The following is a 26388-nucleotide window of genomic DNA, read 5'->3' on the forward strand; positions in this document are numbered from 1 at the left end:
CAGAATGATGTGACAAAACTGTAAAATATTATGCCAGGATGTTTTTAAGTCGTGTATGGATCTCTCAGAACACACCTATGACCAGCGACAACCACATGGGCGACACTCACCTCCATTCTCTCTGCCTAAGCAAAAGCAAGTGGACTCAGAACCTCCATCCTGCTGCATTTTGGAGCCCACAACCCCCTGCCAGGTGCTGCTGCAGGAATTCCTGCCACCCTGCCAGCCTGCAGGCAACACCCTGGCAACACCACAGCACCAACAGGGCAGCAGCTACCCCATGTTCCACAAGAAGCATCTCTGACTTCCTTGGCCTCTGCACACATCCTGGACACTCAGATCCTGCCTTTTCTCTTCTTTGTCAGTCAGGCAAATGCTAAAATAAATATCACACAACCCAATTTCCATAAAGAATGGGTAGACACAGATTCTGACAACTACCAGCAACTCAGCCAGTGCCCCTTTCCCCCCAGGGCTGTGTCTGCTCCTGGTCATGTGCAAGCCCTTTGGCATCCAGGTGTAGATGCTAAACCTTGCACTGGAATGTGCAGCAGGTACCACATTATGCTCTAACAAATGAGCTGGGATCTAAGTAGGAATCTTAGCAAGATATCCATACTGACCATCCTTAAAAACAGTATCGGCAAATCCCTATAACGCTGGAGTATCACGAATGCGAACTAAACGTAAGAGATTTGCAATAAATACACAACATCAAACAACTTATAAGGATTCACTAAATAAAAAAAAAACACAGGGTATTCATAAAATACCACAAATTGGCTTTTGAAGTAGCACACGTGTCTTTTCTGAAGTAGAAAAGAGACACAAGCAGAAAGAAGATGATCCAACACCTACATATGTATAAAAAAAAAAATTCTCAGAAAATTGTTTTACAATGTGACTAATTCCTTTCCAAATAGCAAAAGGATTATGTACTTCGACAGTGCAGTCATCATCTGTAAGAACATCAAATTTCAAATGCACAAAAAGCAAAGCAGCAGAGCTCAATCATATTGCTAGGGATACTACTGAGTTATTAACATTTCATTTTCATGCTTTATTCAGTGTGCTGAAGCACAGATCTCAATTCAAGCTACTGAAATTCACTCTGACCACTAGAGTCAACACAGAGTTAGTCTGACAATCAAATCCCTTTGCTCACTCACTACCTCCAGATGCAGTAACATCACCAGAGAACAGGGTCCCTCCTAAGTGCACTGGATGACAGAAAACCTGACCCAAAGTTAAGTGAGGCTGGGGACACCCATCAGAGGTGACAGCGACACAAGAGCCATGGCATCATTCTGCTCTTCCTGCAGCACTGGCAGTCCATGAAGCAGCCCCACCTCCCACATTGAAGGAATGGTGCAATGGTCAAAGCTACTCAAAACCAAGGCAAAAAAACCCCTCAAAGACCTCAACTTTGTTAAAAAAAAAAAAAAAAAAAAAAAAAGAGATTAAAACCAAAAAAAGGCTAGAAGGAACTTCAAGGTTCCCTAATCCTGGCCCTAACTTTGGAATGAAGAACCATGACCCATGGAGTGCAAGCACCACTCCAGATTTATGGTTTCTTTGTTACCAGCCTTTAAAGCATCACCAGTTCATACTTTTGTCTATTGTCACTTACTTGGAATTGGTCTGAAGTCAAATTTATTGTACATACATCTCTACACAGCTCTCAGATGTTAACCGTTACTAACTACTGCTGTTAGTCACCTCTAGCTTAAGCAGGAATGTGTAACACTATCCCTGGAATCCACTGGATCTTCCACTCCACCACTTCCACCATTTCTTCACAAGCTCTGCGCATAGCATAAATACTTTTCCTCATTCACAGTCAGAATCAAACTACAGAGAACTGCAGTTTTCACTTTGTCAAATGCTTAAATACTCATTTTTATCAATCCTGGAATGCAAATAGTAACACATGGAAATTATTTCTTCCTGAAACATTGTCCAAAGTGAACTGCAGTCTGGTGACTCGGAGCCCCCTTTACTGCGTACTGCCTTCCCAAAAGAAGTCATTTATTGAAGATGGTACTGAAGCTATTTCTGAAGAACATCAGCTATTTATTCACAAGAAATTGCTCAAACCAAATTGTCACTTGCTTCTGAGGCAGAGGCAAAACGGCAAAAGAAAGAGTAAGAGGGCGGAGGGAAAAAAAAGAAAGGAGTATGTGCATGTGAGACAGGAAGGTCACACAATGGAGACATGCAAACGAGTAAAATATAAACCACGCACAGAACAGTATCAATCGAGTGTGTTAATATTTGCAACTGCTAGTGGAAAACAGAGACTTTATTCTCTACACCTCAGTGATCACTGCAATAACCTGCCACTATCTCCACTTCTAGCACTACCTGGACTAAGAGCTGCCACTAAACCTAAGGCTAAGGACATGCAGGAGGGGCTGTGGCATCGCTACTCACTTGGACTCGTCGTAAGGCGTTTTACAGATGCAGTAAAGCTTTGTGTCCTTCTTTGTTTCCTTTGAGGTAGTAGAAATCATTTTCTTTTTCTTGGACTTTGAAGCTGAGGAATCCTTCTCCTCCTCTCGTTTCCTCTTCTGGGAGGAGACTGGCACGGGGACAGTGGTGGAGGAGGAGGTGATGCTGGCTGCCGGCGGCTGTGGCGGTGCTGGTGGCACTGGTGGCACTGGTGGTGGTGGGGCAGCGGCGGCTGCGGCGGCTGCGGCGGCTGCTGCTGCAGCTGCTGCCTGGGCCCTTTCTTTCTCTTTTTTAATTTTAGTCAAGTCTTTCTTTAGCTCCTCCTGAAGTGCATTGAATGAATAAATAGAGAGGGAGGCACTTCATATGATTACTGCAATACAGGGTTACAATCTAGGCAAAAATCCCCATGCTTAACCAAAAGAAAACAATTAAACCAATTTAAATATCCTTTCCTTTCATGTTCTTAAAACTACAGTTCATGTTATGTTAAGGGATGACACTCTTGGGCTACTATGGCCCCCTAGCTGTAACTTATCAGAAGGTGTTCCATGAAAGAACGTAATTTCAGTCCAGAAGAAAACCAAGAGGCCCCCAAAGGACATACAGGAGCTTTGCAGAGATCCACAACCACAGCTTCTTCCTGTAAATTTCCTTAAAATCTCACTGAGCAAACAGACAAAGATTAACACAGAAATGGTCTCCCCAGCTTAATATCAAATTAGTCTTTGAGACTCTGTCCTTACCTGCACTTCAATCTGTAGATCTTTGTCCAGAAGTGCTCTTTTTTTCAGTATTTCAGCTTTCAGCTGCTCTTTATGCTTGAAAAGCAGAGCTGAGAGCTTGGTGGCATTCTGTTTGCTCCGCTTCTGCTCCACGCTCTCTTCTCGCTTCCGTTTCTTAGCTGCCTGTTTTTCTTCTTTGTCTATCTTATCCAGAATATATTTCATCACTTGGTTGCACACAATCATTCTGGGGAAGGAATAAAGGAAAAGGACATTGTGCTGAGCTGCCTGTTTATTCCCAGTTGAGAATGCAGAATCAATTCTCCAGTTGCTGCAGGGTCATTATTGTATTTCCTAAGATGTACAAGGTAAATTTAGCAACACACAGTGCTTCCACTCCTGCTTATTTACTAGAACACTGCTGGGAGAGATCAAGTCCCTTGTTAGGCTCAAGAGGGCCAGTCCCAATTTCACTTAAATGATCTGAGTACTAATTGTTCTTCCCCTCCCCCATACGACTCTCAACAAAGCTTTGGCTTTAGTAAGATGAGAGACATTTTCATCCAATTCAGTTCCCAAGATCTGTTTGAAAAAGCTCAATTTTTATTCTGATGTAGGATGAAATCGAGTTGGAAGCCTGTAACTTCTTCTAAGACAGACATTTCTATTCTTCAGTGACCACCAAATACTACCATGATTTTGTGTTTTGGCATAAGGACTGAAATACTTTTCCCCGTATAGAATTCACTATAAACAGTTACCAATTTCTCCACTAATAACAGCTCAAGATTAGTTTTTCATCTGCTTGTTGTACATTCAACTATAAATCTATTTTCCTGCTCACTTGTTCTGCAACTTTCATTTATTTTGCTTTATACTGCAAACAGAAAATGAATGCATTTTGCCTCTTCTGAATTTACTTTCCCCCTCCCCATTCTTTTCCAAAAGCACTCGAAAACTAAATGCTTCTCGTTGCCAGAGTGACCATGAAGCACAACTCCCATTGAGCTGAGAGAAAACAGCAGAATAGCAATGGCCAGGACAAGCAGCTGCTGGCAACACTGCGGCCTCACACATTTTGTCCTTTGATAGATAGCTGGATTTTGATGACAAATGTAATATGTGGGTAGACAGTTGTAGGGCCAAACAATTTTGTTTAGTTTGCTCTTTATAGCTGCACTATATCTACTGGGTTTAGTCTGGTTTTTCACAGACTAAAGATCCCCAAATTATATTTCTGGAGAAGAATAAATCAGTGAGATGGAAAGGCAGCTGCACCATGAACCAAGCTAGTTAGAACTACTTTTTTCATCTTTCTCTTAAATTGGACTTTTGTCAGTGGAAACACCTATTAGGCTGTCTGGCACCATGAAATGAAGAGCACATCCAATACATCTTTTTCTTTATGCAACTGTGAGCAGTAAAGGAGTGGCATCCAGGGATAGTGTTGTAATCAACTGAGCTTGTGATTTGATGATCGAAATTTAATAAAACACACTGTTCTTTTTCTTAGTATTTGACACAAACTTGTGATTATCTAATTGGAGCATCGGCATGTGTGAAAAGGAGTCAAAATAACCCCAAGACAAATGACAAACACTCCAAATTTCTGTTTAGCAGCTTCAAGCATGAAATCTCTCAGTTTGTCAATCTGTCTTCCAACTCTTCAACTCCTTCTGCAGAGTGGGATGTGCAGAGGACAAGAATGGAAACACACGGCCATGATAAAGGGCAAACAAAACCTCGGCTTTTTTTGCAGCAGAACCACTAATTCTCCATTCTCTGCTCCTTTAAGGATGGTTTTAACTTGAGTTGAAAAACTGTGGCCAGCTTCAAACACAATATGTAACATTACTTAACATATAATCAAAATAAAATTGAGATTATAAAACATTCAATTAAAGATCATTATGAAAGTTACTTCTGAATGTTACTCTAACCAATTTAAAATAGCAACACTTTTTTAACCAGGTTTTTACAAACCAGTGTTTCATTATGACACCACTAAGAGATGAAATAAATGAAAAATTTGACATCTAAGGGTGCACTGTGATGCACATTCACCTCTGATTTTCTTCCCTCTCAGCTGGAGTCAGCGTCTTCTTCTGTTTCAAATGTTCTATGACAGCATTCTGCTTCATAACTACCTGTAGGATGATAGAGAATCCAAAATAAAAGATGAAAACTTTAGCCAGTATTTCACAGCTTTACTGGGAGAACCAGGATATTTCCTAAGTTCATGGTGTGACAAAATAAAGCTGATTTTATCAGTTGAGCAGTGCTTGTTTTACAACAATTATATGAGAATTGAAAAAGAATTTGAAAACCACCACCCCCAGAGTAAGATATTTTGCTTATGTCAAGTTTAAACCCAGGAACTAAATGTAAATTGACTGTATTTCCACGGTGATCAGTTGTTTAATTTTAGAAATATTGTACTCTTTTTTTAAGCCCCATAACCATCCAACAGCATTACATTTCAGATACCTCTTTGGAACCTCAGTTTTCAGGTAATCAAAGTACTGCACGTGTGTTCTGTCCATCAGCTCTCCTAGCTCTGACCTATCTTTCCTGAATTGAGAATAGAGATGGATTTGTCCCAGCAGCTAGTGGTAAGTTGAATCAAGGTGACAGAGGAATGCAAACATGGTACAAGTGACTTGATGTGCAGAATTAACTTGGAATATGTCATTAAATTGCGAAAAGCAATTGTGCACCATCTTTGAAAGAATCAAATTAACTGCCTATCAAATGTATTAACATTGTTAACAAGAACAGGCATTTAAAATTAGATTTCTTTCATTCATTAAGTGTTAATTTCCTTCTGTTAACTTTACCTGTTTCTGGATAATGTCACTTTGATTAGAAGCCTGAAGGGTGTGCTCACGTTTAATTTCTATCTGTTGCTGCTTTTTCTTCTGCTGCTGCTCCCTGAGCTGCTGAACTCTGTGCAGCTGCTCCTGAACACTAGCTGCTTGCACTGTCACCACCCTGGCAATGTGCTGAGCCTGCACTGGGCTACTGGGCTGCATCTCAGAAGGGAACTGGAGCTGGATGTGGGGCACAGTGCCCCGCTGGGCTCGGATCTGAGCCACAACATGGGGCTGCAGCTGACACAGGCCTTCCACTCGCTGCCGAAGCTGAGGCACTGCAATGACTTGTGTTGGAGGCTGCTGAAGCTGCAGCCGAGGATGAGCTGGGCTCTGCACAGGAACCTGATTTACACTTTGAGTACTTGCAAGGCTTGAGCCCGAGGTGTGAACCTGAGGCTGTGACTGCTGCAGCCGAGCTGGAATTTGTATGGGAGCATGGGGCCACGTCGGACCGAGCTGTGGGGTTGGAGTTTGCACCTGAGCTGGATGCTGAGCCTGGGCCTGGCACTGGCCTGGGGACAGGACTGAGGGTGGTGGCATCGGGCCTGGTGCTGGAGAGAGCCCCGGGGCTGGAGATTGAGCTGGAGACTTGCAGGGCTGAGCTTCGGGGGACACCGCAGGGTCACCGGTGGCCTCGGGCTGGCTCGGGGCCTCGGGCTGTGCCTGGGGCTGAGCTCCTGCGGGCTGTGCTGGGGCAGAGCCGGGCTGGGCCTGGGGCTGAGCCCCCGATGGTGCAGCTGGGGCTGGTGGTGCCTGCAGAGCTGCCTTCTGCTCCCCCGCAGCTGTGAACAACACCAACGAGGAGTCTGTTATTGCAAATGGCTAATCCAAACATTCTGCAACTACTGCAAAGCTCTAGGCAGGAACTCGACAGGCTTTGCAATATACTTCCAACAAATTTACTGCACTAACAGACCCCCTCCAGCCCCATAAATACTCCCATGCAATTTAAATGGAAGCTTTTTTTTCTGCTGAACAGAACAATGCTTACCCGAGGTGGAAGTAGAAACAGTGGTTGTAGTTGTGCTAGCTGTAGTAGCAGCTGCTGGTAGTGGGGTGAACAGAAATCTCTGAATTGTACCATTCGGCATAGCTGCTTGCATAAGCTGTTGTCCTGGACCAGGTATTACAGTCACACCCTGAGGGATTAATTGTAACTGACCAGTAGTTTGACCTTGTCCCTGAATTACCACAGTTAAGCCTTGACTGCCACCCTAAAAAAAAAGTTAATATTGATGTATTAGAGACATAATTCTTAGACAGACTTTGCTAAAAATCAGAACAACTAGGGGCTTGGATTCAGAATTCAATATTCTTATCACATACCATACTCCTAAAATCCAAAACTAGCATCTGAGATCATGAAACACTCCAAACATTGACTCACACCAAAGATTGACTCTAAACTTATTTTTTACGAACAGATCTTCATGATCTGAGGAAAAGTTGTAAGAACTTTTTCATCCTCTGCTTAGAGATACTGCAACATTTCCTCTCAGATTCTGGACAGCATGAATAAAAACCAAATCTTCACATCAAATCAAAAGACAAGGAACCAACATTAAGATCTAAATGTCTACACAACAGGCCAGACAGAATAATTTTATCCCTTACTGCTATTAAAGACTTTTTTCCCATACTGCTGAACACTCCTCATGTCAGTTACCTTACTGGGAAATACAACAGGAAGTGAGAGTTAAAATTTACTACTAAAAGTACTTGATTTGCATTTACTATTTATTATATTTATTTACTATTTAAGCTTTTTCAGTCTGTAATTATGCCAACAATCATCCTAAATGAAGCCAGACCCATAAAGGTAAGGGCAGAGGCACCACACTGCTGAAATCCAAAGGCAGAATGATTGTTAGCACATTTCCACACCCAGGGCTGTCCATGTTTTACCTGTCCTTGTGTGAGCTGAGTGAGCTGTGCCATTGTCAGCTTCACCTGGCCCTGCTGGGGGCGAGGGGGTGGTGTTGGAGTCTGTGGCTGGACTTGCTGAGGGGTAGCTCCAGAAGTTGTGATGGTTTTCTGCCCAGTGCTAGAAGAAGCTGTGCTGGTGCTAGAAACTGCTGTGGAGACAGGCTGACCCCTGATTATCTGAGTCACCACTTGCTGTGTCTGACCTGTAAGAGAATAATTTGAGCTAAGAAACACATTTTCAGCTTTTTAACCATAAGCACAGCAAACCTCTGAGTCACAACTTGCAATGGGGTGTAAAGGTGATCAGACAGGTGAAGCAAACACTGCAATTTGCACATAAACTTTCTTTACAAATCATTTGTGTGATCGACCGAAAAATGTCTGCAAAATCTTTTCTATTTTAACTAAGACTGCATGTATATGGAGTACTTCAAACACTTAAATTCTGTTTAAGAAAAAACCTACAGAAAAGAGGCTTTCTCAATGCACAATTACTCTATAAGTTTTTAGGGCTTTTCAGTTGGTTTTTTTTTTTCCAAATGAATAGACTTAAAATTAAGTACTACATTTCTCAGTGTCAATGATGAACAACACTGATGAAGCCTCCAACCAACACAACCAAAGCCAAAAAAGGCATTAATTCAAAGTCAAGCATCAAAACAAGGGATTTTTGCACTGGGACACAATGATACACAAGGAATTAATGAAGAAACAAACCATGGATTTCACAGTGGGAATTTAAATATTAAAGTGAACCTACTGGCTGGCAGAATACCTTGTTGCACCACTACAGGAGCTCGAATGATGGTCTTGCCGAGGGGTGACTGCTGCAGGGGTGTTCGGATCACCGTCATGCCAGGCCGGAGTGGTGTCCCCTGCACCACCTGTGCACACCAGAGAGGAGACCACAGGTAAACTTGGGGAAAAAGCCCCTGGAATATACCTGGACGTTTTTCCTAATGTGTTTTAATTTTCCCAGCTGGAGGGAATTGTTGTACCTCTTTGGAATAAAGGATCCATACACACCATTGCTGAGATAACCCAAAAACATTGAAAAGTGATTAAACAGAACTTTTAACCTCTGCCATTAACTTAAAACCTATGCACCCACACTGTTTTGAGTTAAATAACTAGAAAAACATCTTACTTGTGAAGTGCTTGTTGTTCCTAACGTCCCTGTGGTGTTTGGCCTAATGGTTACAGTTGCTGTCCTTGGCTGGAATGAAGTAAAGGTTTGACTTGCACCTGTAGTTGATGGAATGATACCCAATACCTTTTGCTGAACTTGAACCACACCTAATCAAAGAAAAATTGAGAATTCATTAATGACATAATGGCCAGCAAAAGAAGTAAATGCAACTCCAGAGTGGCATTTAGAACTCAAGTCTCCAGGTTTCTAGAACACCTTTGAGCCTTTCAACATTTCTTGGGAGAGCCTTTGTCATATTGCAAAAAGAAGCAGCATTATACTTTGTCAATAGTCCGACTACATTGTAAGTTAAGAAACAGATATTTTAGAAAAGATTAAGAGAAGTATGAATCTTCACAAAGATCAGTTTGATGGCAACTGAAAAGAAGTCCTTGCATTGACAGGGTGCCACAAATTACTGTTATACAACCATTAAAAGCTATAATCTCATTAAATCCAAATGTAGGAGAGCACTTTAAACACTTTTCATCTACAAGCTTGTGCTGCTGAAGAAAATGGGCAATGCTTCTCCTGTCACCTAAGAAATTTCAATACAAAATCTGCAGCCTTCATGATTTGCTCAAATGCTAAATATAATGGAGACAGAGAATCGAGCTTTTCAATATACAATCACAATTCTCAAAATATTAAGTCTTCTTCTTGAGGCAAGAATCAAAAATGCTAATCTTAGTCTGGAGCCAAACCCTTGCTCATCAGTGAAGAACAGCTGTAGGCATTAATATTTTTGTAAAGAAAGTTACTTTGTTGATTTAGATAACAAAAAAAAAAAGCATGCTTTGTTCCACATTGTTCAAAATAAAGCTCCTAATTTTGCACTAGGAAATGCAGAATAATTTATAGGCAAAAAACTTGCATTTTTCCCCTTAGAGACACAAATATGCAACACAGGGGGAACAAGCTGTAGAAACTTGTATTTATATATATAGATAGAAAATATTTTTCTCCCTTCAAGTCACGGTTTACTTCACTGGGAAAAAAATGTCAAAGGAGAATTAAGCAGCAAGCTGGAATACAGTTTTTATTCAGTTCCCTTTGCCCTACCTCCTTGAGTTGATGGCACATTGACGGCAACAATCTTGCTGTTTGCAGGGAGTGGCAGCTTAGTTATCACTTTCCCTGCCATCGTTACTGGGCTGCCTGAGAGCTGGAAGGTCTGCCCTGTGCTGGCAATGGTTGTGGCTGAGGTGGCAGCTGTGCTAGTGGCTATTGAGGCACACAGAACAGGCAGGTTTAGAGCAGAATAATTAGTCAATTAAAATGACTGTTTTTCAAGCATGAAACAGCAAACTACAGGATTACTTTTACATTTTTTTTGAATGTGTCATGCTTTCTTTGGTAAAGATTGTTTTTTGGAGATGGTATGTTACACCATAGAATGCTTTCATGGATGATTAGTAGTACAACAACTGTCAGTAATTAATGAGACAGGTCAGAAATGAGACTTCCTAGCAAGTCTGAACAAGGAAAAATTAGACAGGTATAATCTCAGAAACGTCCTTCTGGCATAGCAAGGGTTAAGAGCAAAGATAACCAGAAATGTAACAATAATGCTGCATATTTGGAGATGTGATGTGTCCATTGGATGTGATGTATGCACAGGATGAACTCCAGCACACGTTCCTTCCATGACAAATGGCTCCTCACCTGTTGAAGACTGGCCTTGTTTAACCCAAGTAGCAAAAGTTTGATGGAAATTCTTGTTCTGTTGGAATGTTACTGTAGCTGGAGAGCCCACTTTGGTGGCAAGCACGACTTTGGCTCCCGTGGGGACAGGGCCTGGCAGAGGGCCAACCACGACCTTCTGTGGGGTGGACACTGTGCTCACGGTGCTGCTGGCTGTGGTGGCTGCAGGCACCACACCTCCTGCAGGGATCTGCTTCTGCTGCTCCAGCCGTTTCTATGGAATTTAGAAAAGAAATGGAATAAAGGGATAATTAGTACGTTCAGATTTTGCAACATAAACAGTGTCTCTAGCCAGTATTGAGAGATAAAGGGCTCTGGTAGGATTTGAGTCCAAATTGCAGAGGACTGAAGAACAGCCTCCTTGACCTCCAGAACTACAAATCTGCTTAGAATACACAGCTAGAAATTTTCCTTTATAGCAACTTTAAAATCCTTGGCTTATGTTAATTTCACTGCACATTTTACCTTTAAAAAACCCCAATATATTAATTTGTCTCAGATTAATCAGAAAGGTTAAAAAAACTTTAAAAAATATCCATCTATATTTGGCTTTGGCCATGTGCATACATCTATGTCAGTAATTGGTACCTCATCAACACAGTTTACTATTAGCATTCCTATATTTAGAGCTTCCTGCACTGAGATCCTGCCAGTTACAGAGAAAAACAGACTGTATCCTTCTGCTTCACCACTGAGAATGCAATTTTAAAAAGTATTCTTTTAAATGTGAATCCAATTTGCAGCCTGCTTAAAAAAATTAGGTTCAAAATCCCTTACCTTACCCGGTGACCTTCTGTGCTGTAACTGTTGAAAATGCACATTTAATCAGGAGAGCCCCTTTGTGAAGGGATTGTATCAGTAGGCTCTTCTAAAATGTCAACTAATCTAACATGTTTTCCTATGTTACTGAAATTATCTCTTTATTTATTTAATGTAAATTCCAGCACTACATTGCAGTAATACCCACAAATCAGAAGCACACTACTAATGGGTTTTTGTCAGGGAAGATGAAACGAAAAAGGATTAAGTTGGGAAAATGCACTGTTATTAATAATGTATGTGAAATACCAATGTAGCATCGGGTTTCCTAATTTTAATTGCATACATTTATATATAAATACATATACATATCTACATATATTTAAAAAAAATTATCAATGGGCTTAACTCAGACAACTTAAGATAGAATAAAATCAAAAGATTCAATTTGATTGAAGCATGAAATGCAGTTGTATTTCCAAGGCAGCTTTCCATTACACATAGAACACTGAGGACCTTACCTGGAGATGGGTGATTCCCAGCCTTCTTTTAAAATGGAAACAAACTAAACCTTTCTAAAGTGTTATAAATTATATGGGAACAAAAAGGCAATCCAGAACAAATCTTTGCTTTAACTCTCTTTCAAAATAACAAATGTGCACAGCGGCAGCAGCATTGTTTGATGGCTTAATCTGCAGTTGGCACTATTTGAGAAATGGTGCAAGCAAGGGATAACTTCATTTCCCAGGCTGTGATGCATGTGGTGAGCAGAGCAGTTGCTGACTGCAGGGATGACCAACAGCTCCCCACCTGCTGGGCAGCCAAACGTTGGTGTTTTAGCTGAGCCTCCAATTGGGCCTTGAATTCCTCTGCCTTCTTCTGTTCACTAACCTTAGCCTGTTGTTCAACTGCCTGTGCCTTTTCCTTCTCCACCCTGCCAAAGACACAACCAAAAGTAAGTTATACCACCACATAAAATCCAACTATCAAACTGGATTATGTTTTATCTTTTTATCTCTGTCTTTTATTTTCTTCTTATGAGAGTTTAACCACTCTCATAAGAATAACTGTCAAGACAGAAGACCATTGAAAAATTGGTCATGGCTTTAAAAATATTTTGAAAGGAACTACTGAGGTTGCATGCAACATCCCTGAAATATTCTGATGCTAAACTACTGCAACATCTTACAGGAAACTACTAATCAAAATTGGAATTTATAATTACATCTGAGTCTGCAAGGAACCCATGTAATAACATACATTTAAAATTATTCTTTCCAAGAGACTCAAAAACATTGTTCCAACTCTGAGCACATGATACTGAAAATATGCATCATATGACTTGAATATTCTCAGGCTCAATTTACCTGTACGCAGTCATTTTCTTTGGATTACAGAAGTATTTAACAAATACTGTAGAAAGTCATGCCAAAAGCAGCCTAAAGCCTTTCCATGCATTACAGTAAAAACCTTTTAGCATATAACAGTGGTTAGTTCATAAGCATGGAAAAATTAATATAACATTAGTTCTAACAAATCTGAAATATGTGCGTACCTTATTTTTGTGATAATAGTACAAATAGTACAAAGCTTAATTATCACTATCAAAAGGCCCAGTAAAAATACAACAGAAATGTGTTTTCATTGATCATAGTGACCAGGTTTGTGTTCTCTACGAGGAACTTTTATTTAACCAAAATACAAATTCAGACTATTTTCTTTAAAAGCTCACTTGAGTTCATTTACCTTTCAGCAAATGCCCTGATCTCCCACAGTTCCAACTCCTCCTCTGCTACCCAAGTTTCCATTATAACAGGGCCTGTTTGTTTGGGTGTTTCTGGCCTTTTTGGCCGGAGGGCACTTGATCGCAGTCCCTTCCTCTGGGGCGTTGGAGTTTCTTTAGAGAACAGTCAAAACACACACATTAAGCTATAGTGTAAAACGAAATTAGAGTGTAAACCAAGATTTAGTGATGCTTTCAGTCCCATTTTATAAACAGGAAGGCCTTTCAGCTTCAGATAAACCATATCCACTTGTTAAATGCAGCATTTGTTTCCCGTAGCTAAACGAACATCTCATGGCAAGCTGCAGTTGCTCCCTTGTGGTTTGTATTAGCATAAAGATCCAGTTACCTTAATTCCTGTATCATGGAGATTACATGGAGTGGGGAAAAATGTCTACACAAACGTACCTTTTGGAGCCTCTGGAACACCAATGGGACAAATGATCTTCCTTATACAGTATTCAGACCTAATCCCATATGGACCAACATCTCTCCGCTTGATTATTTCTGTTGTTGTAATTTCAGTTTCAGTTGTCTCTGCAACAAATGAGTCCCAGTACATTAATAACAGAAACAAATGAAGCCAGATCTCCAATCAATCCAGTATATCCAAGGTAAAGAAACAGCAACTAGTACAAACAAAATTCAAATGCCACAAGCTGACAGCAAGCCTTTACAGAAATGCCTGAAGCAAGTATAATACTCAGAATTTACAGCAAAAGCTTTTGCAAAGAAAACAAGAAATTTAAAATAGCAATACCTGTCCTTGTGGTTCCTCCCCCAGGTGGAGCTTTTGCTGCCATATCATCCCACTTGAGACATGCCCACAGTAACCTCAACATCAGGCTCACTCCAGCCAATGATTTCACTGTTTGGAGTCGATACCTAACGACAGACCAGGAATTATAATCTAAATGAATTTAAAATACCCAACCAAACCAACACAACACATGTTTTCCATTCTACTTTTCCTGAACAATGTAGAAAACTGAATCATAAATAGTAAAAACATACATGTTTGGGCACAAACACATGTATCATTAATATTTTAAAAATCCATTTCAATACATCCCAGACTTTTTCTCAAAAAGGTAAAGTATGTACCTCCAAGTGATCCCAAAAGTTGGTCTTGGGGATGGATATGGCCAGATATCCAAGGCAGGCTTCGCATTGTAATTGAAATAGGGAACCTCCCTGATCCCTCCTCTCCTGGCCAGCTTTTTTAAGTCATCATTGGGTAAAACAAATATGCTTTTTTTACTGCTTTTGGTGACAAATTTTCTGTAAGATGGTAAGGCAGTTCCAGAACGTGTTTTTTTGGGTCTTGCAAATTTCATTAACTTCACTTTGTCTTTTGTGGAATATTCTTTGCTGACAGTCATGGAAGTCACCAAGGTGCCTTCTGGGGTGGTCAGTGAGTCAGTGACTGTTGTTGTAACCACCGTTTTGCTGTGCTCTTGGACAGAGATGACATCAGAGTTGCTGTCTGTGGCTGGAGCGGTGAGCTTGGTGACAGTGGTGGTGGTGGTTACAGTGGAGATGGCACAGTTTTCTGTAGATGAGACAACTGTGGTTTTCTCATCACTGGCAGCTCCAGTCTCTGCGACTTTAAACACAGTTTTGGACTCTGTGGACACAGTTGAGGTTGTGGTAGTCACTTCAGTAATAACAGTTTTTATTTTACTTTCTCCGTTCATATTTTCCATTTTATATGTCTGTACACCATTCTGGTCAGCAAAGTGACTACTCAAGCTGGATTCCTCACACGAGGTTACAGGTGATGGAGCAACTTTCTTCTCCTCAACAGCTTCCGTTTCCATAGATTCTGTTTCACTGTTCAGGTTATTTTCTTTACAGACAGCCTGTGTTGGCGGGGAAGCAGAGCCAACACTGGCAGATCTCTCAGGAAAAATCTGGTTTTCCTCAGTTTTCTGCACACACTTGGGAACTTCATCTGGTGGCTGAAGACTCTCTCCAGATTCAGACGCAGGTGAACTCTGCAGACGTGACTTGGAGTCCACGTTGTTTTTATCCTTGGCGTCCTCTCCCATGATGTCACCATTCATGAATAGTTTTACTGAAGATTCCTTAAAAGTCAATGGTTTTATTTCATGTTCTGGAATGGATTTATTAATATTATTAACTTTTGGTTCAATATCACCCCCTGCCTTAGCTTCACAGGTGTTTTTCACTACACAGTCATCCTTTGATAACGCTTTGATGTCATTGTCTTTTCCATTCATTTGAAATGATGATTTTTCTTTTTCTGTCTCAGTTTCTTCATCTTTATTATTCTTTTTGTCAGTAACAGTATTTACATTTGTCTGATCAAGGTATTTGTTTATGGTACTTGTCTCCACTTTCAGTTCCTGACCTTTCTTTTGACCATTCGCCTCTGTTAGTTTAGAGCTCAGTAAATCCTCATTAACATCTTCTTCCCCATCCATGTGCTCCAGAGTTTGACTTTGAAGATTTCTTTCAGAAATCAGCCCTGTTTTAAATAATTCCAGATCTTTATTAGCTGGTTTTTGGTGAAATATCTTTTCAGATTTACTTTCAGTCTTTACAGGAGCAATTTCTTCCTCCATTTCACTTTCTTGAGCAGACATGGTTTCCATATGGCTTTTTATCATACAATTATTTTCTGATTCTTTGCTCTGCTGATCAGAATTCCCTTCTGAATCTGGTTCTTCAAGAGTGGCCACAGCATCTCTTCTACAGCTGCTTTCAGGTACCACTGGCCCTAAGTTTTCAAGTTCTCTCTGAGATACTCTGGTAATAGGTAGCTTTTGTTTCAAGGGTTTTTCATTTGTTTCTGAAACATCCCATTTGATTCTGCCTTCTGCACCGGATTGTTTCAAGCCATCCACCAAAGAGCTCTCAGACTCCCCAAGGGCCTCTTGTCCTTGACACTTATCAGCAGATGAAGGTTCAGGGCTGTTTACTTTGCCATCATTCCGAATGGAGCTTTCTCCTTCAGAGGACTGAGGAGAGTCTTCATCCAGCTGCCCTTCTCCTTTTGACAGCCTGTTTGACAAAGGCAAAGAAGGTTCATCTTCATCCCCAGTTTTGGTACAGGAGATACTGCTGATGGGCAAACAGTCCTGTTCCACATCTTCGGCTTGGGTCTTGTCTGCAATGTAGCTTTGATCTTGGGAAGAAGTGTCAAACTGGCTTCCTTCTTTTCCCTTCCTTGTTTGTAGCTCATCTGTGTTTTTCTGGGGGCTCACAGACCGAATGCCCCCAGTTTTAGCACCAGCCTCCAGCTTAATCTTTTCCAGACGTTGTTTTTCTTCCAGTGTAAACTGTTTTATTCGCCGCTCCAGAAGTCCATCTAATTTTGATGATTTTACTTTCCTTTTGTAGCAAGTCCTTAAATGAAATCCCTCACTGACATTGATTATATCCCGCTTACAATGACTCTCCTCATCTTTCATGGAGGATTCAATTTTCACATCATCTACATCCATAGGTTCTTCCTTGATGACTTTATCATTCTCACCATCAGTGTCTTTTTCCACTGTGAAGAAGAAGTAACTCTGAGTCAGTGAGCTCCCCAACAATGAATACCAAATTATATTTTTACATTAAGTACTAAGAAATAAATGGACCTTTTAGCATATTAATAGATTTCAATAAAAAAAGGAACAAAAATTGCAATGGACTACTACAATGGATAATAGGCAATCATTTAACTGAGACATTTTAGATGTCTTGACAAAATCTTACAGTTTTTCAATACTTTTTTCTGAGGTTCTGTGCTTTTACTCATGCAATGATGTCATGAGCAGCAGTTTCACAATAACAAAAGATTATCACCTGTGTCTTTTGCATGATCTAAGTTTTCAGAAATTGTGTCAACTTCTACTTTTTCTTCCTGCAACTTTTCTTCTTTCACTTGTACTTTCTCCGAGGTTTCTGAAACACCTGCTTTGTCCTTTGCTTGCAGATCCCGAGAATCCTTTCCTTTGTCTTTCTCTGTTTTTACTTTGGTTGGTCCTTTTCGTTTATCCAAGTTGCATTTTTCATCTTCATTCTTTGCTATTAACAAATTAAATTATTTCAGTTATTCAGAGTATTTTTTGTACTCTGCCACATTTGAATGTATGTTAGTTTACCTCTCAAATCATTTGCACACCATAAGTGAAATTCAGAAAGAGAATTAAGTATACAGTGGCAACACCACAGACCGAAGAGTGCGCTACTGAATATATATATACACACCCCCCAATATTTGATGTTATTTTTTAATTTTGATTCTCTACATATTTTTATCTGCCATTAATTTAAATAAGTCTACACAAAGATGCACAAGTATTACACACAATTGAAACAATTTAAAGTCGCTAAGAAGTGTCTGCGACAATTGAATGAGTTACACTTACAAAGATGAGCAGTTACCCACAAAAGCTTTGCTGGAACATTATTCCTTAAGCCTCCTTCAGAAATATCACACACAAATTGACTGCAATTAAAAAAAATGTAAGCAATGCAGACACTTACTTGATAGCAATTTTCTGTAATTTGCATTAGTATTTCCAGGCAGTTTGGGCATAAACCTGTGGACATGGGTTTTGCTAATCCAGCTCCAGCCACCATATCCTGTTACTCTGTATTCCTCTCCTTTTTGCTTCCAAACCTGTAAATATTTTTAAAATAGTGGTATTAATGATGCTATTTGCTGCATTATTAATGTTTACATTTAAAACCCCAAAGATTATTTAAAAAAACTCCAAATTTTTACACACTTTTCCAAGAAAGTTGAAGTATATTTTGTAAAATAATGTACTATCTAAAATTAAAGACATATCTGCTGATAATTAAATTGATCTACCACAGTAACATCTAAAAACCTTATTTATTTAATTTAATAATGTATTTACCTAAAAGCTGAAAGATTATAGGAGTTTTTGAATCAACCTGTATGTTTGTTACAAGTCTAGAGCAAAGAACCACTCCAACAAAAGTAGTTAATATCTACTGCAGGAGAATATGAAGAGGTTTCCACAGTAGTTCCCTTCATATTATACAACAAAAGGTAGCTAGGCTGGATTTTTTTAGGAGAGGGTCAAGATTGCAATGACCACCTAGAACCTTCCATCAGGAAAGGCTGCATTTGCAGACCAATATCTCTCACTCAGGCAGTGTCAATAAAAGCATGACAGATCAAACTCAGTTCAGACCAAGATTATGTGATTGAATACATGGCTATGGTTGCTACCCCCATGGCAGGGAGTAACACAAGGATGTGAACACTGTAAGCTTAAAAATGAAAATAGAAAAAGAGTCAGAAATCAACAGTTTCGGTATTTTCTTTGTTCTTCCCACAAAAGAAGCCCTCACCTGGTGTTTGACAGGAAATGTGTATTTCACCCACGTAGCTTGCTGCATTGTTTCTTCTTCTTCTTGTTTTCTCTCTTTTTTTTTCACTTTCTCCTTTTCTTCTCTTTCTATTGCTGTCATTCTGCGTAATCTAATCCACAGAGATTTAAGTGCATTTAAGTACAGAATCTTACAAGTAAACACAAGAAGTCAACAGCACATACTACCCCTCTGAATAAGCTACAAGGAATGCCCACTATCGGGTTTTAGGTATTACTGGTAGAGGTAACATCACATTTTTTTGCTATTTCAGTGAGGCAAAACCAGCAGGATGCAACTGTGTCTGACATCAGACACATCTATTTTCTGCTCCTATGACACAATGAGGGACAAAACTCAGACTCCACTGAACTGAGAGTGTTGTAATTTGCTCTTTTACTCTCCCAGAGTTTTAGCACTTTTGAGACAGTGGCTCAGATAAAACACAGCAGCAATGACACTGTAAAAATGTAGTCATGGCTTTTCAGTGTTTCTGGTTGAGAAAGAACACTCCAAGTGCTGAATGACTCTCTCAATTTAAACAGAATTCTTACAGGCTTAGAGAAACTATCAGTTGCAAACTGAAGTGAAATTCTCATATTCAAAAGTATTTTAATATTTAATAATTTTACCTCGTGTGCCCCAAGGATTCCCGCCAGATGGGCAGCATGACAACTGGTTTGATTGCACACTCCAATATAGCCAGTGCTAGTGCAAATTCTCTGGGTTTGCTGCACATCTGAACAGCCTTAATCCAGTTAGACCTAAATTGGAAAAAAAGAGAAAAATCTGAAACATATACATGCATTAATATAGCTTGCTCTTTTAAGAAGATTTAATGGTAGGATAAAAACTCCTGTATTAATACTTTACTCAAATGTACAACCCTTTTAGCCTCCATCATAAACACACATTATACTTTATTATAGCAAAGCATGGTGCTTGGAAATCACCGATTTGGAAAAACAAAAAGCATTGCTTATTAACACTGCTAGCAAAACCACAAGTAGAACAAGAGAATGTGTATTTCTATTTACTAGTTTACCTGTGGGAAGCCCAGTTAGGGTGAAGGAAGGATGCTGGGATATTGTTTTCAAGCTGAATAATGGTCAGCCTCAGGGTGGATATGGTCAGAACTTTAGAGCCATGCACAGACCCATTCCACTTGAACTCTCCAGCTGGAGTCAGACAGAATTTGTGGGAGAGGTGTCGCCTCTTGTCGTGGTCTTCCCTGTGCTGGTGCTTGTTCAGTGCGAAGGAATTGGTGGCATATTGGTTGTGATAAACACGGTACTTCCCCTCCTGCCCCAGTTTGAAATAATTGTTGATATTTCCTTTAATCACAACATCCCTCTTGGTGTTCACACGGGAGACTTCGCCTTGGGAGTTGACCACCAGAACCTTATGAGACAGATATTGGAAACTTTTCAGTGAATCTTTAATTATTTACTTATTAATGATTTAGTTTTCAAATATCTATCTATAAAAGAATAAAAACACCCAGCATCAGTCTGTAGAAGGAAATAACTGTTTACCCAATATAGCAATATATGTGCACTGTCTACAGAGTTAGGATATTCCCAGGATCAACTTTAACATTAAAAAATTTGTTGCTCTGATTGTGCCTATGGTGGGAGAGGGCTTTGAGAAAATGCTTCACTAAACTCAGGTAAGTTCTCTGTGAATCCCTCCTTGGGACACCACAGAATTCAGACATGTAGCTTAGAAAGCAATGATCCTGGACTTTGAAAACAGGGTGTGGAGAACATCACTGGATTCATTTGTTTGTCAGTTAAATTCACTAAATGCGAACTTAAAAGGAAAATTAGTTAACTCAAATTAATACACCCAACAATATGCAGACAATTAACTGCAAAAAGATCTCAACGGCCAAACACTTCCTGGATAAACTGGGCTAATTAAAAAAAAACCAGAACCAAAACAACCAACAACCCAGGCATACAAAACAATTATAGCAGTGCTTTGGGTCACTGTCACATCACTCTGTCGAGAGCACCCAAGAGAGCAAGAACAAAGGAGAAGGAGGAAAAAAGCTTCCTGTGATACTACAATTTCACCATTTGCTCATTTATTATTACTGCTTTTTTATTTAAAGTACCTCCATTGCTTGCCAAAATCACTTTTCTTAAACTTTTAAATAAAATTTAGTATAGTTTTAAGAAATTATAATTTTTCCAGAACATTTTCTGTAGTTTTTTGAGTTTTCAAAGATGTGCACAAACCTCTCTGACTTCTTTACATAACTTATTTGACTCGTTTGCTGCAGCAGCAACCTGCTGGCTTTTCATCTGGCTCAGTTTGCTATCTGGATTTCTCAATCTGGTCAGCATCCGTGTCGAGCCTGGTGCGCCCTTCCCTGCACCTGGAGAATCACTTCTGTCACCATTGGATTTCTCTCCTGTCCAGGAAGAAAAGGCTTTTAAAACAAACTTCAGAATTGGAAGTTTCCTATTGTTGTACAGAAGTTACAAAAAGGGCAAAAAGTTTAGTTAAAAGATGCATAAAACAAAAGTTGGAGACGTCACTGTCCCTACCATCCTTATTACTATTATTATTATTACTACTATTGTTATTACTATTATTATTATTGTTATTGTTACCTATGTCCTCTGAAGCCTGGGATCCTCTCTCTCCATTTTCAGCATCATCAAGAGTCTTAAGGGAGTCGTTCTGCGCAGAGCCCAGCTCACTGCCACTGCTGTTCTCAACATCTGCCTGGGCAGGGGCAGCACACCCACTGCTGGGGATCATCTGACCAGTTTCTTCTGCAAAAGAACAACTCCATTTTTAGTTTTTTGCTTTTGAATCAGATCAAATGCAGATTTTTTAAAGTTTTCATAAAAAAAGGGCAGATGAACATGTTTTGCTGGACTGGAGGGAAACACCCATAAATTATTAATTCCCTTCAAAGCACTGTATCCATGAAAGCATTTTTTGTTCTGTTTCAAGCAGTTTCAACTTTTACATCTCTGAAGAACTGAAATTCATACCTGTATTTAAAATATATTAATATTTCATCCAAGACAATTTTTTCTATAGATACACACACAGGAAACCCTTTACTGAGACTGTTTTGCATTTCGAATTCTCAACATTTGGTCTTCCTGCAGCTTTTGATTTTCTTGTGCTTTAGATGCTCCTCAGAGCACACACCTTTCAGTTCCCCTTGTTTTCCATTGAGTCTTTGATTGTCTCTGCTTCAGCACCTTAATTCTGAGGAATCCCACAGAGTTTCTTATACTTTCACAAGGACTTCATAATAAGAACACAAGCACTGTGAATACAGTGAATTAGACATGAGGAAAAACCCTCTCCACACACACTTTCCCACAAAAAAACCTCACTAATTTATAACTAATCTAGAAGCTTTGGAAAGAGAAAAGTCCTTGTGAAAGTATAATAAATAATGATTAATATATAAGTGAATCTTTAAAATAAAATACGAACCCATAAAGGTGTCTAAAGCAAAATTATAGGATTTTGTATCTTTTCCATTAAATCTCCACACAGTTATTTTAACTATAAAAGGGAATAAAAAATAGGAGAACAGGCAAAAATATTTGCTCGTGTATCTAAAATATATGTTTTTTGTATTGTATATGAGGACATTTTCTGTACTTAAAAAGTGTATTATGAGGCTTGCAGATTAAGATTAATCTTAGCTTTCATTTTCTCCTCCTGTTAAGAAAGTTTATTACAAGGCTGGGATGCATTGACTTTCATAAGTTGAAAAGCTGCAGTCTGTGTCTGCATGGAGAACTATTTCTGTAGGAGAGAAAACATTTACTACCACTTTTTCAAACATAACACATCAAGGATGTTCACATCACACATCAGAGTATGTTTAGATTTTTAAGAACTGAGAATAAAATCCTGATCATTTTAATGGTGGTCAGCTGTTCAGAACATTTGGTTTATGCAGCAAATCTTTTAAGAGAATATCATCCTAAATGTAATATGAAATAATTCTAAAATGGTATACTGACAGGTTATGTAAAATAAATAACTCCCACTTATTCCTAAAGCAAAAGTAAGTTTGTTTGGTTTTAATAAATAGTGTATATTATTACCTTTGAGTCACTGACATGGCAACAAAACATGTTAAAATACAATAACCCTTGTGCTTATAAATCTGAAATCTGTTCAAAATTTCTAGCATGATAATTTTAATCTTGACATTTCAGTGCAATGGTTTATTCACGTAAATGAAAATGCTTTTTTTGTTAGTAATTTACACAGTAAATGAGAGGTTAAAATAATAAACAAGCCAGCAGCAAAATAGAATTTAAAATAAACTTTGAGAGGATGCTAAAAATCATTATGGATCACTATGGAAAAATAAAATATACAGAAAATAGAAAATAAAAAGCTTAGCCATAGTCATCTTTGGAAGGCATGGAAACAAATGCTAATGTCATGGAGGACCACAAATTTTAAGCACTAGTTGCAAGAAAATTAACTTTGAAATGTTAATAATGACAACGTAGCAGTAAAGGATGGCACTGCAGGCAAACAGCATGAGTGATATACGCTGGGAATGGTTTTAGTGGACAAATCAGAGAGAAAAACAGATTCCCCAAATTACAGAGGCATTGGTAACAGTGCCTTCTGTACCTGAGAGTTCCAGAGGGAGCTCTGATGCCACCTTCTTCTCTGCCACGTTGTTGCTATCAAGGGTTTCTGACTGACACCCCACTGCGTCCTTCCCTTCAGAGCAACTATTCTCTCCTGCAGAAGGATTTGTGGTGTTGTCATCAGTGCTTGAGGTCACAGAGTTACTTTTATCCCCAACGACTCTTGCCTCTATAGTGAAACGCACAACAAAACTTTAGGGATGTTCTTTATTATGCCTTAGGATGTCATTTGGCATCATCCATAGAAAGCAACTTCAGCAGCTTTGTTCGACAATGCTGAAAAATAGCAAGCTTTTTCCTTTCCTTTTTTTTTTTGCTATGAGATAGTATTGTCTCAGAATCTAAGAACAAACCAATTGTGATGAGGAAAAAGTTAAAAATGATGTAACATGGCTTACTACAAGCATGTTGATCACAACCTGTAAGTGCCAGCTGTACCTCAAGGCAGGGTATCTAGGAGCCAGCTGTATAGAAGTAGGAAAATTGATGAAATTACTTAACAACTCCAATATACAAGCACAAAGGAACTGACAAATATCACCTGTAATAGAAACATCTTGAAGAATCATACAAAAAAGTAACACATTAACACTTAAAGAAATGTGGGGTGCACTTCAATTAAATGGAGCTGTTAAAGAACAGTCAGAGTTTCTTTACCTTCTGTTTTCTCTTTTTCTAAATCTTGCTCATTCTGTGTTTCCTCAATTTTATCCTGGTCTCCAGATTCTTCCTTGTCTCTCTCAGCATCTGTCTGGTCATTATCAACATCACTTTTGGCCTTTTCTGTTTCCTCATCTCCTGTGTTTTTATCTTCCACTATTTCTCCTTTTCTTGCTCTGATAATGTCCAAAATTTCATCTACAATATAAAGCATGTTGTCAGCACTGAACAATAAACCACCTCCAGAGCCACAGAGCACAAATAACATGACATAAATCCTGCTTCTGATGTAATATAAACTAGATTTGATTCAAAGTGCAGCATCTATTCCCATTACACAAAATATTCCTACCATTTGCTGCAGAAAGGAAAGATTTGTTGTTGCCCCTTGCTTTGTTTGTAAGGTCCTCTGTCACGTCCATGTGCCGATGAACTTCTTCACGCATCTCGTCCAGGGTTTTGCATAGGTCAGCTTCCCAGTAATCCTTGTCCAGGCATTCAATTAACTCTGCCAGCTGGATCTTTGTGCTGTAGTACCAGATTTTCTTATCCTTCTCACTTTCTGAATCTTCCTCTCTGTAGGAGTATTTAAAAAATATTGGTTTTTAAATATCTGAGTAACTGACAAAAATTACTATCAGTCTGCTTTCTGCAAAGACCTATTACTGCAGAGCCAATACCTGAGTATGAAAAAACAAATCAGATCACTCATATGCACCCAGTTTAATAGTCAACATTCCTCTCTTGCTTCCCTCCCTTTCTTCATCCCCTCAGTTCTCATGACAACTTCCTCAGGAAAGTTTTGAAGTCTCCTTAAAACTGGTTTGTCCAATCTGACAACAAGGTTTATTCTCATTATATTCACTATTACTGTAACCAGTAATTTACTACTAAGTCTGAAATAATTTTAAAGTTCAGAATCCATAATGGGTAGTTTCTGACAGCACATTCATGAAAGAGCACAGTTAGGAAATTCAAAGTATAGAATGTCACATTCATAAAATATTTTATATTGGCATCCTACAGCATCCACCTGTGAGAGCTCCAGTAATGGATGAGTCACAATACAACCCTTTGAAAAGAACAAGGGATTTCCACATTTTTAAACTGCACTACTCCATGACCTCATAAGCCCAGAATTAGTGATGCCAACAGCACCTCAGCAGGGCCACAGAGCCAAGGGAGCTCCATAAATACCTCAGGTACCAGGCTCTCCTGGAGGCTGGAGAGCACAAGCAGGATGCTCCAAGTGGCTCTGCAGCTGCTGCATTTCAGCTTGGCTTGCTCCATCCTGTTCAGCAGCAGCACCCAGATCCAATCTGCCATGAGCCCAAGCACTCATTTGCACAGCACATCCCAGTGCTCCCTACAGCGTGTGGGTGACACTGATGGAGCAGCCTGGCCTTCACCTGGGCAAAGGAGCTGAACTCCTGCTGCATTTGCACCCCTGGTACAGCACTGCAGGCCTGTGGCTCACTGATGTCCCCAACCCACAGTGCTGAGAGGAATGGGAAGCTGACTGTAAGTCTCAAAGATCTGCCCTTGGGAGGTTTGTTGCAGATTCCTCTCTACTGGGTTGCCTTCCCGTGGCTTATACATTAAAAATGGCACAAATTGGCCTCAGGGATTCAGAAAGACGAAAAACCTTAAAGCAACTTGATCTTTGTTGATCTACTGCCTCCCATAATGTATTTGTGGAAAAATTAATATTTGCAGCTCCAACAGAACACTACTGAAATAAGGTGGTTGTGAAGTTAATGACGGCAATATTACTCAAAATTCAGCTACTAACTTGTCACAACCGTTATTACAAAACAGACTTTTGGTTTTGATGATAAAACCTGGTGTATTGCATCTCTGTCACAAAGGCCTTTGCGCATGAAAGGCAACTAATTCTGCTTTACTCATTTATTTTTCTAATCTGCCAACATTCCATTAGTTTTAACCACACCAACCTGTTAAGTTTCACAAGTTTTCTCAGAAAACAGCTCATTTCAGGAAGACTGTCCACATATGACACATCAAAAAGTAACAGCTGAATACTGAAAATCATTTGACTCTATGGAATATTCCAGGCCTGTAAACTTCCACGTTAATGAAAAATTACTGTTTAAATCATGTTTCCTCTAAACCAGGAGTTATTTACTAATAACAATAGAATGACAGCACTTTCATTACTGGTGGCAGAAAAAAGCCACAGAAAAGGAAGATAAAAGTAAACACCCAAAAACCAAGATGGAAGGGGAGATGAGAATGCAAGAATAGGGCTTTACACAGTGAGAGGAAATAAAAGGATGAAACA

The 26388-nt window shown here is 39.4% G+C and overlaps 1 protein-coding gene across 10 annotated transcripts in view; it reads right to left on the bottom strand.

Annotated features, from left to right (window-relative positions):
* The window catches only part of BPTF (bromodomain PHD finger transcription factor), a 50110-nt gene that overhangs the window by 6461 nt on the left and 17261 nt on the right, over window positions 1-26388 (bottom strand). For 2 of the 10 annotated variants that reach the window (XM_085077318.1, XM_085077319.1), the window contains exons 3-27: window positions 24439-24662; window positions 24084-24284; window positions 23407-23595; window positions 21393-21557; window positions 21015-21190; window positions 19817-20172; window positions 19404-19535; window positions 18754-18883; window positions 17914-18049; window positions 17230-17451; window positions 14515-16930; window positions 14171-14295; window positions 13819-13947; window positions 13374-13524; window positions 12438-12561; window positions 10830-11082; window positions 10227-10388; window positions 9123-9271; window positions 8736-8859; window positions 7955-8178; window positions 7041-7263; window positions 6527-6831; window positions 5241-5323; window positions 3198-3423; window positions 2434-2774 (exon numbers count right to left, since the gene is read on the bottom strand). In XM_085077318.1, the coding sequence (XP_084933444.1) occupies window positions 2434-2774; window positions 3198-3423; window positions 5241-5323; window positions 6527-6831; window positions 7041-7263; window positions 7955-8178; window positions 8736-8859; window positions 9123-9271; window positions 10227-10388; window positions 10830-11082; window positions 12438-12561; window positions 13374-13524; window positions 13819-13947; window positions 14171-14295; window positions 14515-16930; window positions 17230-17451; window positions 17914-18049; window positions 18754-18883; window positions 19404-19535; window positions 19817-20172; window positions 21015-21190; window positions 21393-21557; window positions 23407-23595; window positions 24084-24284; window positions 24439-24662 (6966 nt within the window). Of the gene's footprint in view, window positions 1-2433; window positions 2775-3197; window positions 3424-5240; window positions 5324-6013; window positions 6832-7040; window positions 7264-7954; window positions 8179-8735; window positions 8860-9122; window positions 9272-10226; window positions 10389-10829; window positions 11083-12437; window positions 12562-13373; window positions 13525-13818; window positions 13948-14170; window positions 14296-14514; window positions 16931-17229; window positions 17452-17913; window positions 18050-18753; window positions 18884-19403; window positions 19536-19816; window positions 20173-21014; window positions 21191-21392; window positions 21558-23406; window positions 23596-24083; window positions 24285-24438; window positions 24663-26388 lie in introns of all 10 variants that reach the window. The other 8 variants (XM_085077312.1, XM_085077309.1, XM_085077310.1 and 5 more) reach the window with 7 other exon arrangements.

This window comes from Lichenostomus cassidix, chromosome 18 (assembly GCF_008360975.1).
Source record: "Lichenostomus cassidix isolate B80296 chromosome 18, HeHo_3.0, whole genome shotgun sequence".
Classification (NCBI taxonomy): domain Eukaryota; kingdom Metazoa; phylum Chordata; class Aves; order Passeriformes; family Meliphagidae; genus Lichenostomus; species Lichenostomus cassidix.